Source organism: Aptenodytes patagonicus, chromosome 2 (genome assembly GCF_965638725.1).
Source record: "Aptenodytes patagonicus chromosome 2, bAptPat1.pri.cur, whole genome shotgun sequence".
Taxonomy (NCBI): Eukaryota; Metazoa; Chordata; class Aves; order Sphenisciformes; family Spheniscidae; genus Aptenodytes; species Aptenodytes patagonicus.
Window position 1 is genome coordinate 166,778,973 of NC_134950.1, and position 13,072 is coordinate 166,792,044.

Sequence of the window (13,072 nt, forward strand, 5' to 3'; positions counted from 1 at the left end):
CACTTCTGGAACTGTGCAGAACCAGTTTCATAAGAAGTCACAGAAATTAGTACTTTTGATATCTGGAATGAATATTACACCTCCGAAGCATAAGGAAGAAATAGCTAAAGAGGGAGCATAGCCAGCTATAGCAGTGACTTACCTCTTCATTCCTTTCAGCTAGACAAACCTGGCTTTCTTGCATTCTCCATTGTGCCGGCAGCTGACACAGATTTTTGATCTCAAAGGTTCTTAACACACTCTGACCCTGCTTAATCAAACCTAACCAGAGCGATGGAACATCGATACAAAGAAGTGGACCCTAGGACACCAGGAAACAGATGTCAGAATGGACACTTCTGCCAAAACTGCCTAATTAAGAAGCATACATTAGCTAAGATTAATGTTCAATTTCACAGAGAATAGCAGAAAGCAAATGCATTGTGTGTAATACAGAAAAAATCTTATTGTCATGGGAGTATCAACATTGACTCAATAGTTACTAGACAGCAAAAATACCTCCTGTTTGTAACTGCTTTAGATTTGTCAGGCCTTTAAGAGGCAAAAATCTTTATATGGACAATAGCCAGGTCCACAGCTAGTCATCCCGCAACACTGAACTGTTCCTTACCTTAAAAGCAGCCTCAACATGCAGTACAACTGGCTCTGGACAGTGTTCAATTTTACACTGCAGGTTACGGCTGATGCACCCAGGTTTGCTTCCAGTAATTGTCAGTTCAAATTCACAGCATTTATTCATATCTAGAAAAGAAAAATTCAGGGTCCTGTCTCACCATTTTGCAAAGAAACCACCTGCTGCAAGCCTGTTACTGTAACTCCTGGAACCAAATTAAGTCTCCTGTTGGCTCCAGTGGACTGGAGATCAGGTCTTGTTTTGCAGCTTGCATTATAGTGCTCTGTGACTTTTCTCTTCCGCTCGTACCATTTTAAATATTTCTGCCATTAACTGATGCTTGCAAGTCACAGAAGCTTTACCTATGATGCCAGTATGAGGTTCAACTTCCATGATGTCAAAGGGAATGATTTTCTCCCATGTGTACTTGATCAATGATTTGCTGTTATTCCACATCTAAAACAATTAAAAGCAACAAGACAATTAATGCACTTTAAGCTTTCATAGCAACAAGCCAATTTGCTGAGAGTACTGATGCACTGCAAACCAGCTATTGCAAGTCTTACATCGCATACTTTGCAAACTCTTAACTATATCTTGATCTCCACTAAACATTATGACCTACTAATATACCCTGAATCTAGCTACAACATACTGTATCTTCACCTGAATCTTGAAATAAACTGAGTACGGTAAGAGTGGAAAGGCACAGAACTTCATCCAGCCTCTGATTTGAACAGTACTAACCCAATGCCATGCACTAACTATTGTCATTTTCATGATAATGCTGTGTCCTCCCTTTCCTTTCTCTTCTGTGATGTAAAACAAGGACAAGATGAAGTAGAATCCACCTGACTGGATTTCAGGTGTCTGCAAAATAGATGAGAGCTCTGCATCTGACCTCATCTCCTAGGAATTCTCTTTTCTGAAAATAAAGCCAGTTAGACAATGCTGGGAGCAATTCCTCTGACCTGTTTTAGCCTGTGGGATGAGATGAATCACCCCTTGGATGCTGCCCCAGATCTCCACGGACTCTAAGGAAAGTTTAGAGCAGGTAGCTCAGATGTGGAGATCTATGCTGAAAGCACTGTATTTAGTCAGGTGAACTCAGTGGCTACATTCACACTAGTGAAGGTGTTTTCTGAAGCTTAAAGAAAATCCATTAACCATTCTTTTCAAGAACTTTATCATATTTGAAGCCTTTTAAACTTTTTCTCCATTTTTCAAAAGTGTTACAAACCTTCAAAGCTTAAATTTCAAATCCTTCTTTTGAGAGCAGCCTTTTTTTGCCAAAGGATCTGTTTGTGAGGGAGATATAAGCGCTTGAAATCTTTGGCCTGCTCTTCAGATCTATTCAGACATTATTTCTCAATTAGAGCAAATAACTTTGTTCTCTGAAGCACAATTATCTCTAAGCACAGTTCAAATTCTTATCCTTTTAAGACTAAAAAAAACAATTGGAAACTGTGAGGAATGTAATTATATTACCAGTAAGTGACTTAATTACCTATACTACATGTGTAGCTATACCGGATTACTGGAAAGTATGAAATGGTTGTCTTAAGTTGAAAAAGAACTTCTAGGAAGAGAAAGCATAAAACTAAACGCTGATTAGCAGTATCTTTAAGAAAAAATGGGAAGACCTTTAACTGGGAAATGTCTTCCTGCCTGGCTTTTGCTAACAGGCCTATTTTTCCCAATTGAGTCTAAAATCAAAAGGATCTTGATCTATAGTGATGAGGACACTGAGTGGACAATTGCAGCAGCAGTCTGTCCCATAACGGTCAAACAGAAATTATCAGAACCTGCAGGAAAGAATAAGGTCTAGTAAGCTGCAGCATATGTGACTTTTGTAGCTCTTCCGTGCTTGCTGTAGTCCTTTGAATGAACAGTGCCTCTGTTATGAAGTAACTTAATCATCCATTGGCTATTCCTCCAACTGGAAACTTTTTACACTACAGGAGTGACAAAGTGGTAAGCAACAGGTTTGTGACCCAGAAAAACATTTAGAAGGGTAAAATTCTGTGGTATCAAACTTGAGAGATGAAAAAAGAACAAAGCCTGCTGCCTGGAGTGTAGGGCTAAGGAGGCTTCCTGGGGGATTTCAGTACAGACCCTCCTGGAGTCACGGCCTCCTTTAAAAATATTTAAGAAAAACTAAAAAAACATGGATTGTCTGATATCTTCTAATAACACCTATGACATCTAGTGACACAAAGCACATGATAACAATAAAGTCAAAAGCAAACAAACCTTAAATGTTTTTCTGACATTTACACCAATAAAGTTTTCTCCAGGGATGATAATGGCGTATGGTTCCAGAAGAAGGTGAAATGGTTCTGTTGATCCTTTAACTTCTATTTCCAATGCTATTACATCCTCTGCTTTGTATTCTGGGATGTTTTGAAGCATCCCCTCTTTTACTAAACTTTGGGAGGAAATATGGTAGAACTATTAAGCATCTTAAACTGGATCCCATCTTTTAATTGCCAGATCAAAACTGAAAATCATCAAAAGTTTCTCAACCACAGACTGCCCGTGTGCAGTTCGCTCAGGCTGGGGACAATTAAAAACTGGAAAAATTACAGTAGTTCTTTAATGTACTCTAGTCATCCCAGTCTGTTCACGAACTAGTACGTAAGTCATAGGCTGCCGTGACAAACAGTAATACCAGGAAAACCTGCTGGAAATCTCAGCAGAAAGCCTGGAAAATGAACAGACAAAATGACAGTATAATCTTTTTCCAAGAGAGGTGCAGCCCTAGCTAGGGCTAAGGCATGTGTTCAGACATGAGGGAAGATCACAGAGACGCTCTTTGTACCACTATTGGTTGTGCAGATAAAATCCTTTATAATTGTCAGTCCATCATCACCAGAAAGATGAAGAATCCCAGTAACTTAATGTAACAGCATAGCTAAGATGTAGCTACATATTTTACCGGAAAATACTGTTTCTCAGCTTACCAAGGTGATTCTGGGATGTCCCTCAGTACCATCTGAATCACACTGTGGTAATTCTTCAGCTACACACATGAAGAAGGAGAGGATTTTAATGTCAAGTAATCAATTATGTTGAGGATAAAAAAAAGATGAAAAAGTAGTTTACATTTAAAGGATGAACGATCATCATCGGAGTACTAAGCTCTGATAAACAATATTCAAACTTTAGAGTTACTAAAAGAAAACATGTTTGACTGCAAAATATTAAGCCAGATTCTGATCTCATGGTGTACGGTTCCAAGAAAAATACTCATTTTTGACATGCCTGTTATTATTTCCCTAGTATATTGCATACTACACACAAGCATCTGCAAAGGCTCCCCAAATTAAGATCAGTACTGCTGTACTAACTAAAAGTTTCTTCTAACCACTCCAGGGTATTTAGCTTAATTGACCATCAATCCGATTTTGAGTAAGAAACACCACTTTTCTGTTATGGGAAAAGAGGATGCCTTCTATATTCTAATGGGGGAAAAAAAAGGAAACACAGAAGCAGGCCTTAAATTTGCAGGGCTTTGCAAAAGATTCATTTGTTTGTAGAGACGTATTAATTTAAGTGTGTATGTTAATTCAATATATTTTTGTTAACAAATTAAAATCTTTAAAACATCATTAATATATTTTTCTATTAACTAATTAAAGTATTTTAAAAACCCAGTTAGTTTCTCTTCCATACTTATTTGAGGTATTCCTATGTCTGTCAATCACCACAGCATGGGATATTCCCACTCTTGGGCTTACTTTGGATCGAGTTTCTTTAAATAGAGCGAGCTCATGCTCCTTATTTACACAGACAGCAGAGCAGAAACTATGACAACAGTCACTGGTACAGCTGCATTCAAATATGGTTGCACCCCTCTTTACCCACAGCTGCACACCATCATTTCTCTGCCAAAGGCTACTACTACCCCCTTAATTTACCACACAGCTGTTCATAGGACCCATTTCAGCCCCCAAAAGCTACAGTTGGAAACAGTTTAAATAATCACTGTTTGCTAACCAAACTTGTTTAGGCTGCAGTAGGTATGGGGCACACCCCCAAAGCAGCTCACTCAGCAGATGGGAAGGGTCAGGAGATTGTGGAGGAGCTGGTAACGTTACCAGCCGGCACAGCTGCAGCTATGAGGATGTGTCCACAGTTTCAGTGTAAAATAGATTGTGTCCAGTCAGTACGAAAAATGACATGAGATCAGAAACTGTCTCATATTTTGCAGTCAAAACATGTTTTATTTTAGTAACTTTCTACATTTTGAACACTGTTTATCAGAGCATAGTACCAGCTAATTAAATTTAATTCAGAAAGCTGCACAGCAAGGATTTTATGACTTGCGTAAAAATACACAGCTGGAGTTGGTAGATAGGAAGGAATCATAAACTATACCTCCTGTGGAGTGTAAGTGAGAATAAACTCATGATCAGCACGGGGAAGCAAAACTCCCTGCTCAGGATTTAGGGAGAAGGCCAACTCTGTGTCTCGATTGTATTTGAGCTTCATAAAGTCTGCAGTTTCTTCTGGTATTAATGGTTTCAGATTAGGCTTTATTATCTTCCAGTAGAAAGGAAGTTCTATGTGGCTGCAAAGAGATCAATAAACAACAAAAAGCTATGATTAAAAAAATCAGATCTTTTTGAGTAAAATATTGGGAGAAAATTTTCAGTTCCTTTTTCCATGTAGGGAATTCCTCTCCTTAGGAATTACAGGGGTTAGACTTACCAGTCTTTGTAAGTTACAAAACTGATGAGGCAGCATAGAGTCAGAGTATATAACTTGTACAAAGAACATGCTAATATATGGAAGTAAATTATATAAATGTGCAAGATACGTTAACACTTTCTGCCTTATTTAACTTGTCATGTAATGCAACTTTTAGGAAACTCTACAATTCTTCTTCCAAGAATCTGAGATCAACGGGACAATTCCTGCTGATATCAGTATGTTTGCATTGGATCACTGCTGATGATCTACATAACATTCTGAATTTAATCCAAGTGCAAGCTGTGGTCTTTAACATATCAAGAAACACAGGGGCTCCAGCTAAGATTATGGCAATGGCTCTGCAATATTCTTTGTAATCCAGAAAAGCTTGCTTAACTGGATTGCTTCAGCAGAAGTGTATTCCATGGACTGTGTTCATGGGTTTTAAAACCTTGCTCATACTGACCTCAAAAACGTTGCCTTACTAAGGGGAGGAAGGACACTGGAATTTGAAAGTGAGTATCAATGACATAAAACTGAACATGTACAATTTCTTCTATCAGTTTCTATAGCAGTAGAAAGTTTTCTCTTTCCTGCTTCTGTGGAGTTCGGTCTCAGCCTATCCAGCTTTGTTTCATACAAATGCTGACACCAGACGTGCAGGGACTGCTGTCATGATTATAACACAGAGAAAATGTGGAAATTGGCATAGCCACATCCTTCATCAGTTTACAGTATCCAGTTCACTGAATCACACTTTCTATACCCAAACAGCATTCTGTTCTGGCATTAATGCATGTGTGGTTTCCAGGCCAAAAAACAAACTTCCAGAAATTCACTGTAGCAAGCAGCAATTTACATGAATGTATCTAAAAACAGCACTGACCTCCTCACTGCTTTGGTGGTCTGCAGCCTCTAACTACTGCAGTCAGGCACGTCAGTGTACTTCTATTATTGTCCAGCTGATTTTGATCAAAATCAGGATTCAGTGATTCATGTTCAGTACAATGTAATTGCACATAGGGACATATTCCTTGACTTCAAATAGAGTTTATATTTAAATCTATTAGGACTCAATAGTAGGAATCACTGGAACATTTTAATATGAGCTAGTTACACTGGGCTCCCATTTTAATCAGTGGAGATCCAGTGGAGTCCAGGATGCATTATGCCTTGTTCTATTGGAGATGTCTACGGTCAGAATTGCATCCTTAAAAGCATCTCTTTCCCTGCACTATGAAAGGAAAAGAGTATAGGGTGCTTAGCTCAGTTGCACAAGTATACATTGTAGACATGTAAAGATAGATAAATCCCATCTGGATGACCCTGTTAAATATTTCCTGCAACCATCCATATTTATGAATCTTTGGCAGTTGTAGATTTATATATACTGAGGCAAATATATTGACCTTGGCAGTGTATGAACCAAATGGTATGGCTAATGGTTGCCATAATGTTTGATCTATATATAATGTTCCTGCTCTTACAAGCGTATCCTTGAACCTTAATTACTAAACAATGGAGCAAAAAGAAGCAAGGCTTCTGCACAAAGTTTAGCAAGTGCGTGAAGGTTTCTCCAGCTTGAGAGAGCATGGTATCACAAATGAGATCCCTACCAGTATGTTCAGACTGCAGAGCATTACTCTATTAATAGTAGCTACATACGTAGAGTTTCTTATAACCAATTTCTTCTCCTCTCTGGCATGTGGGTTTTGGGGGTCAAATCGTATGAGATGCTGTGCTGTTACATCAGTAACTTCACCGGGTTCAGGTTTGCTTTCTCCACCCGTGACGAACAAAAGCTCCAGAGCTATCAGCTGTCCAACCCCTTGAAGAAATAAGTAGTAAATTAATCTGGCTATTAACATTGTTCATATTACTCATTAACAGCAAATGCCAGCAATGGCCATTACTGATTATATCTGGTGTTTCCTCAAGTTTCAGAACTCCAATGTGTTAATTGTACAATATTTTCCTGATGTTCTTTGTTCATCAACATATATCAATAGAGATCTTCTTTTCATGAATTTAACAGATTTGGATTTCAGGGCCACAACCTCAGCTCACTTACATCAGCATCATTTCACTGAAGTGAGCAGAATGTTTGCAACAGTTGATAATGTGGTTCCCAGATGTTTTGAGCAGTATATTAAAATAAAAATAAGCAGCAAATGCACCATTAAAAAATTTCCAAAGGAAATACCTGTAGTAAAGTGATTAAATAGACTGCAAGTCAAGGCTAATGTTATAGCACTCACAATTACATCACAGGACAAGCAGTAACATTTACAGAATTTCAACTGGTTTCATTAGCTAATCCAAAGACTGCCTATTTCTCCTGAATACCCTAATCCAAGATGTGCCCCAAATTTGCTTCACACCCAAATGTATTTCTGCCCTATTAAAGCTGATTTTTTATAGTTTGTCATGTTATCTTATTGATACAAAAGTCTAAGAAACGAATTGCATCTGACAACAGGTTTTCTTTTCTGCTGGTGACATTTTCCATTTGGATTTTTGGCTACAGTGGGTTAAAAGCTCTGTGCTTTCTGAATCCCATCTATTTCATGCACTGGGATGGAGCAGTAATAATAATAATAATTAAAAAAATGCTTAGCATTTAACACCATCAGGGGACAAAGTATTTGCTTAATCCAATTACATAAAATGTTACCATCACTTCAAGCCATCTACCACCACTCACAATATCTGAATATCTACGGTGTTAGAAATGCAATCTCTGAAAGGTGTTAGAAACAAACCTGTGACTGTAACGTCATTGACTTGGCAATTGTCACAAACAATGGTGTATGTTTGCTGTGAGACTTCTGGAACAGAAGGGAAAAACACTACCTGAAAGAGAGAAGTGAAATAGTGATGTCTGTAACTGATTTCTCTCCAGGAAGTAATAAAGTTCAATTCGTAAATGTTCACTAAAGGACAGTGCTAGTGATTAGTAATTAAATCTTACATTTGCGAGAAACAGACAATGTCACATTCCCTTAATACAGACCAGAAAGAAATACGTGTTTTCTGGGTCACTAAACTTACATGTGTGTATCTGGATGGCCACCAGAGGCTGCCTTTGTAGTCACTGGAGAGGTGGGCAGTCTACTGGGTTAGTTGTACGAATTGCACCCTCAGAATCGGATCTGCCCTCAGTCACTTACTGAGCAATGCCACCGCTGCCTGTCAAGCTACAACAGTGCGAGCAGGGCAGCTGCTGTGTGCCCTCCCTGAGTTCCACCTCAACAAAAATGGTTCAGGGGCCAAAACCTTTGGCTGTGTAACGTGCACCATGGTTATTCTACCTCTTATCCATTACCGCCTGCAAACACAACCCATGCTAAATCTACCTCCTCTTTCTCTCCCACATGTGCCTGGCCCTGCTGAAGCAATGCACCTGGGGAGAAATAAAGGAGGAGAAACGTTTCTCCTTTATCCACACCTGCCTGACCCATTCCTCTTATCAACAGCCAGGAGGTGCTGGAGAAAGGAAGGCCTGGAGGCTAGCCACACTCTCCATATCACTCTTCCTCTCCCCACAGTGATGCTATAATAAAATGTGGCCCATATCAGAGAAAGCAGTGGTGGCAACCAGTAATACATACCTACTGCAGGATCTTTTCCAGGAAAGCACAGCATAAGTGAAGGATTTGTACCTGCTCTCTACAATGAAAGAATTTTTTTCCCAAAACGTCCTTTTTTTCCAAGGAAGCTCAGAAAGGAAAGGTTTCTTCGACTTGACGCCCCAGCTGGAGTGAAGTAATGCAATGAAAGACTCTCCACTAAGACTCACAATTGCAATTCTTCTAGCATAATTGCACAAAAGGGTTTGAACATTTTTGCTCACACAAACCCAAATTTGCAAGGTCCAGCCAAGATCTTCTAAAATGATCTTGTTTGCTAATGTATTTGGTAAAGTACAAATACTTTCTACAGCAGTTGGTACTAACCTCTACTGTTGTACTCTGCCCTGGAGCTAGCTCAAAAACAGCAGGATGGATCCCAAAAGGATCTTGTATCACAAAACCAGGAGTGGCAACAGCCTAAGTTGTTAAAAAAAAAAAAAAAAGAAAAAAAAAATTAAATTGATCAGGTGGTTGTTTTTGAAATACAGGGTTACCTAAACCAGGCATTATACACCACCACTGTTCTACCTCTTACTGTAATTTTTTTCACACATCTCAAAAGTATGTGGCTTATGTATATGGCTTAATTAGAAGAAATGCTTCATGCTTTATACTTACCTTGGTGAAAGCAGGAGGGAAGGTGCCGTCTCCAAAGACAAATGATAGTCAGGAGCCCTAATATTCGTGTTCACAGAAGAACAGCTGTGCCTGAGCATAGGAGCTCTGTCTGTTTCTCCATGCTTGTGACTCACTTTGAATTGGAACTGTAAAGCCTTTCAGGGGGGACAATCTGGCACATCAGCTATCTCATTAGCCTTTTCTCCAGCATATAAAATGCCAATCTACCAGTCACATCTTATCTTCTTTGTCTGTTTCACTTAGACCCTGTTTTGTGATGGAAAGCTAAAGACAGAGCAGTACTGGAGTGGACTGCTAGGGTCTACAGGTGCAGCAAGGTCAGTAAGTGGTATTTTTGGCAAGGAGGGGGAGGAAATTAGCTCAAGCAATGCTAGAACTGATTGCATTTCTATTTGCTTTAAGGGTAAGATTAAAGTTCAAGCCGGTTGTCCTTTCCCTGATCTATGCCTGAGTTTACCTCACCACTGAGCAAGATAACTTCTTCCAGAGGCAAGCCGGAGCACAAGGAGGAGGTACAGACAGCCAGGGAGATTGGTCTCGAGGATAAATACGAATCCTTGAGGCAATGGGACAATACAGATGTCCCCAGCAAGGCCTTATGACTTCTGTGCTAATATACCACGACTAGATTAAAGACTTTCATGTCAGGGCATCCATACCATACCATGTCCAGTATTTCCTTTCTAATCACTCACCCTGAAATTAGGAGGTGGCCAGGCTTTCTTTGGCATTATACAGAACTTCCCAGTGCTAAATCCCTCATTTCTGCACAAAATCGTTGTTACTTTTATTCCTCCAACAAGGCAGGAACCACAGTCTATAATGTGAGGCACTGTAATGAGTAACACAGAAAATCAGACTACACAGACAGTGAAGGCTAGCAGTTGGCAAAGCCAGTTCTTAAATAACTCGTTAAAGACAACATTACTGAATATGAATATGCGAGGTGCTGCAATCCTAAAAAGCCTTAAATTCTTTCCATTTGAAAGTTAAACAGTATGAGGTGCATATTTCTACATTCATCTTACATTTTAATGGTGCTCCCTACTTAAAGACTCCGTTGAATGATGACAAAAAGTAAGATGATTTTTAAAACAGCTCAGTATAACAGGAAAGGTGAATTTACAAAAAATCAAAGCAAGTTTCTGCAAAAGTAATCCTGGCTGTTACAGTTGAGGCTAGATATCCTCCAGATATGTCATATCCATATATAATTAATGTAACATTCCATGAATATTAATTAATAACATCAAATATTTATAACTAATTCCTTAATCTTTAGGATTGGTAATTACAGTTAGGAGTTCAGGGATTGACAAGACACAAACCTAGAAAAGTGGCTCCTGCTCACTCCTCTAATACAGTGAAAAAAAATGAGCTTGATGTGGCAAGCAAAAATAATTGAGGAAAAACTTGACAGGATTACACTTTAATAACTAATAAATCTATTATGAGTGAAAATGAGATAGATATCAAAATGTAGAAAAAGCACTGCCAAGTTTCTCCACATTTGTTTTGTGACATAAAATTGGAGACAGTAAAATTAAAAAAAAAGCCCAACAAATCCATTTAACTTTAGAGAACCTTAAGAATTGGGCATTACTGACATGTTAACACTGGAGGTGGTCTTTTAGCTTGGATCAGGATCAGAAGAGGTTCTGATACTTGAGTCTCCACTAATATACAATCTTCATAATCTCCTAGATATTCAGGAATAAATTGGACCGTATACTGGCATGTCATCCCAGGAGCAATCATTCCTCCCTTTCCTGGAAATTTTCCTTGGAAAAAAAAATGCAAGGAATTAAAAAAATTAAAACCTCCCAAAGTTGGCATATGTATTTATGATCACATTTCCCTCTGGAAAGGTGCCTGTAAACTCTCCCCATTTATTGCCTAAGTCAAGCTGATAAAAACAAATGACCACAAAAGGCCTGCCAGTGTAATCTGTGTATGTGCATATCCTCCACTGAACTCAAAGAAGATTTTTTGTCTGAAATATGCTTCTCATAACTACAGAAAACAGAGTGGGGAGAAACCTAGAGATGTTACCCAGTTTTCCTCTGCCACAAGACAACAAGGTTTACATGGGGGCATCTAACTTCTTCTAAATATTCCTCCAATGTTGTGACTGAGATACCACAATCTCCTTAGGCAATCTATCCCTGCACCTGGCTATCCTACTATAGGAAAGATGTTTTTCTTAACTTTCCTCTAACCTAATCTTCCTTGCTGCAACTGAGGTATGTTATTTCTTGCCCTCTCCCCTAATGATTTCAGTGCAAACTATGTCTGTTCCTAGATGAATTTTGGGTAAGACTCTATCTAGGTATTCCATGGATACGTTTCAATTTAACTTCCAACACTTTAATGTTAGTTAGTCTTCCTGAATTCCTCATTAGATCATTTGAATCTGCTTATGAGTTGCATGTGAATGGTCCTAGAGACATAAGTCAACCTTCAGTTTCTAAAGAACTGAGCTCTATGGATAGCAGAACCAAACAGAATGTCTCTGAAAAGTCTTTGTTCAAGCAGATAAATTAGATCTCTTATGTGTTAACATCTTAAAGGCAGTAAAAAGAACCCTTACCTGGCCCAATGGCAAATGCTGAAGTAGAGGGAGGGATGAGTCTTACATGATGACATGTTGAAGTGATGTTCTGCAGCTCTATAGTCATCTTCATTTAAAAAGAAAATAAAATACTCTATTGTATTTATCATCACTCATTATAATGTTTGCAATTCCCTAGTACTCTGCTAGTAGTAACTAATTTATAGAATCATAGAATAGTTTGGGTTGGAAGGGACCTCTAAAGGTCATCTAGTCCACCCCCCCTGCCGTGGGCAGGGACATCTTCAACTAGATCAGGTTGCTCAGAGCCCCGTCCAACCTGACCTTGAATGTTTCCAGGGATGGTTGGATCATCCATAGGATGGTTATCATCGCAACCAACCTAAAAATCTGTTTATTCAATAAAGGCTGAATCAGATACTACCAAAAAGAAGCAGAGACTGAAAAAGGTCCATTTTAGTTTTCAGTGGTTAGTGTGTCAGTGGCATGTCTGAAAGAGTATCTTCAAGGAAGCTAAAGGGTCATTAATTCAATGTAAAGAAGCAGCTCAGACTTTTGTTAAACTGCAGAAAGTCAAAAGATTGGGTGAAATATGTAGATTGTGGCAGGACATAACGCTTCTCAGCAATAGAATTAACTCTCTACAAAGAACTAAGTTCTCACCTCATAAACCTGGCCAACTTCATAATCAGAAAACAAAACAGTAGGTGGATTGGCAAGAAACACAGGAACAAATGAGGTATCACTGAAAGATAAAAAAAAGGAGACATTATCTTACTGCCTAGTTCTTTAAGTACTGATAACATGAGAAATTGCAAAACGTATCCCTTAGCAAAAACAAAATGTCATACAGACATACTTTGTTTCCTAAGAGACTATACCGACATTTAGCTTAAAATATCTAAGTGTAAATCCACAGTA

General features: G+C 38.7%; 1 protein-coding gene across 1 annotated transcript in view; it reads right to left on the minus strand.

The window, feature by feature from the left end:
* DLEC1 (DLEC1 cilia and flagella associated protein) overlaps positions 1 to 13,072 on the minus strand; it is a 42,391-nt gene that overhangs the window by 24,215 nt on the left and 5,104 nt on the right. The window contains exons 7-19 of the mRNA XM_076332002.1: positions 12,815 to 12,896; positions 12,170 to 12,257; positions 11,187 to 11,360; positions 10,275 to 10,411; positions 9,265 to 9,357; positions 8,071 to 8,161; positions 6,974 to 7,136; positions 4,994 to 5,186; positions 3,577 to 3,635; positions 2,867 to 3,041; positions 976 to 1,069; positions 611 to 741; positions 143 to 301 (exon numbers count right to left, since the gene is read on the minus strand). Coding sequence (XP_076188117.1) covers positions 143 to 301; positions 611 to 741; positions 976 to 1,069; positions 2,867 to 3,041; positions 3,577 to 3,635; positions 4,994 to 5,186; positions 6,974 to 7,136; positions 8,071 to 8,161; positions 9,265 to 9,357; positions 10,275 to 10,411; positions 11,187 to 11,360; positions 12,170 to 12,257; positions 12,815 to 12,896 — 1,639 coding nt within the window. The remainder of the gene's footprint in view (positions 1 to 142; positions 302 to 610; positions 742 to 975; positions 1,070 to 2,866; positions 3,042 to 3,576; positions 3,636 to 4,993; positions 5,187 to 6,973; positions 7,137 to 8,070; positions 8,162 to 9,264; positions 9,358 to 10,274; positions 10,412 to 11,186; positions 11,361 to 12,169; positions 12,258 to 12,814; positions 12,897 to 13,072) is intronic.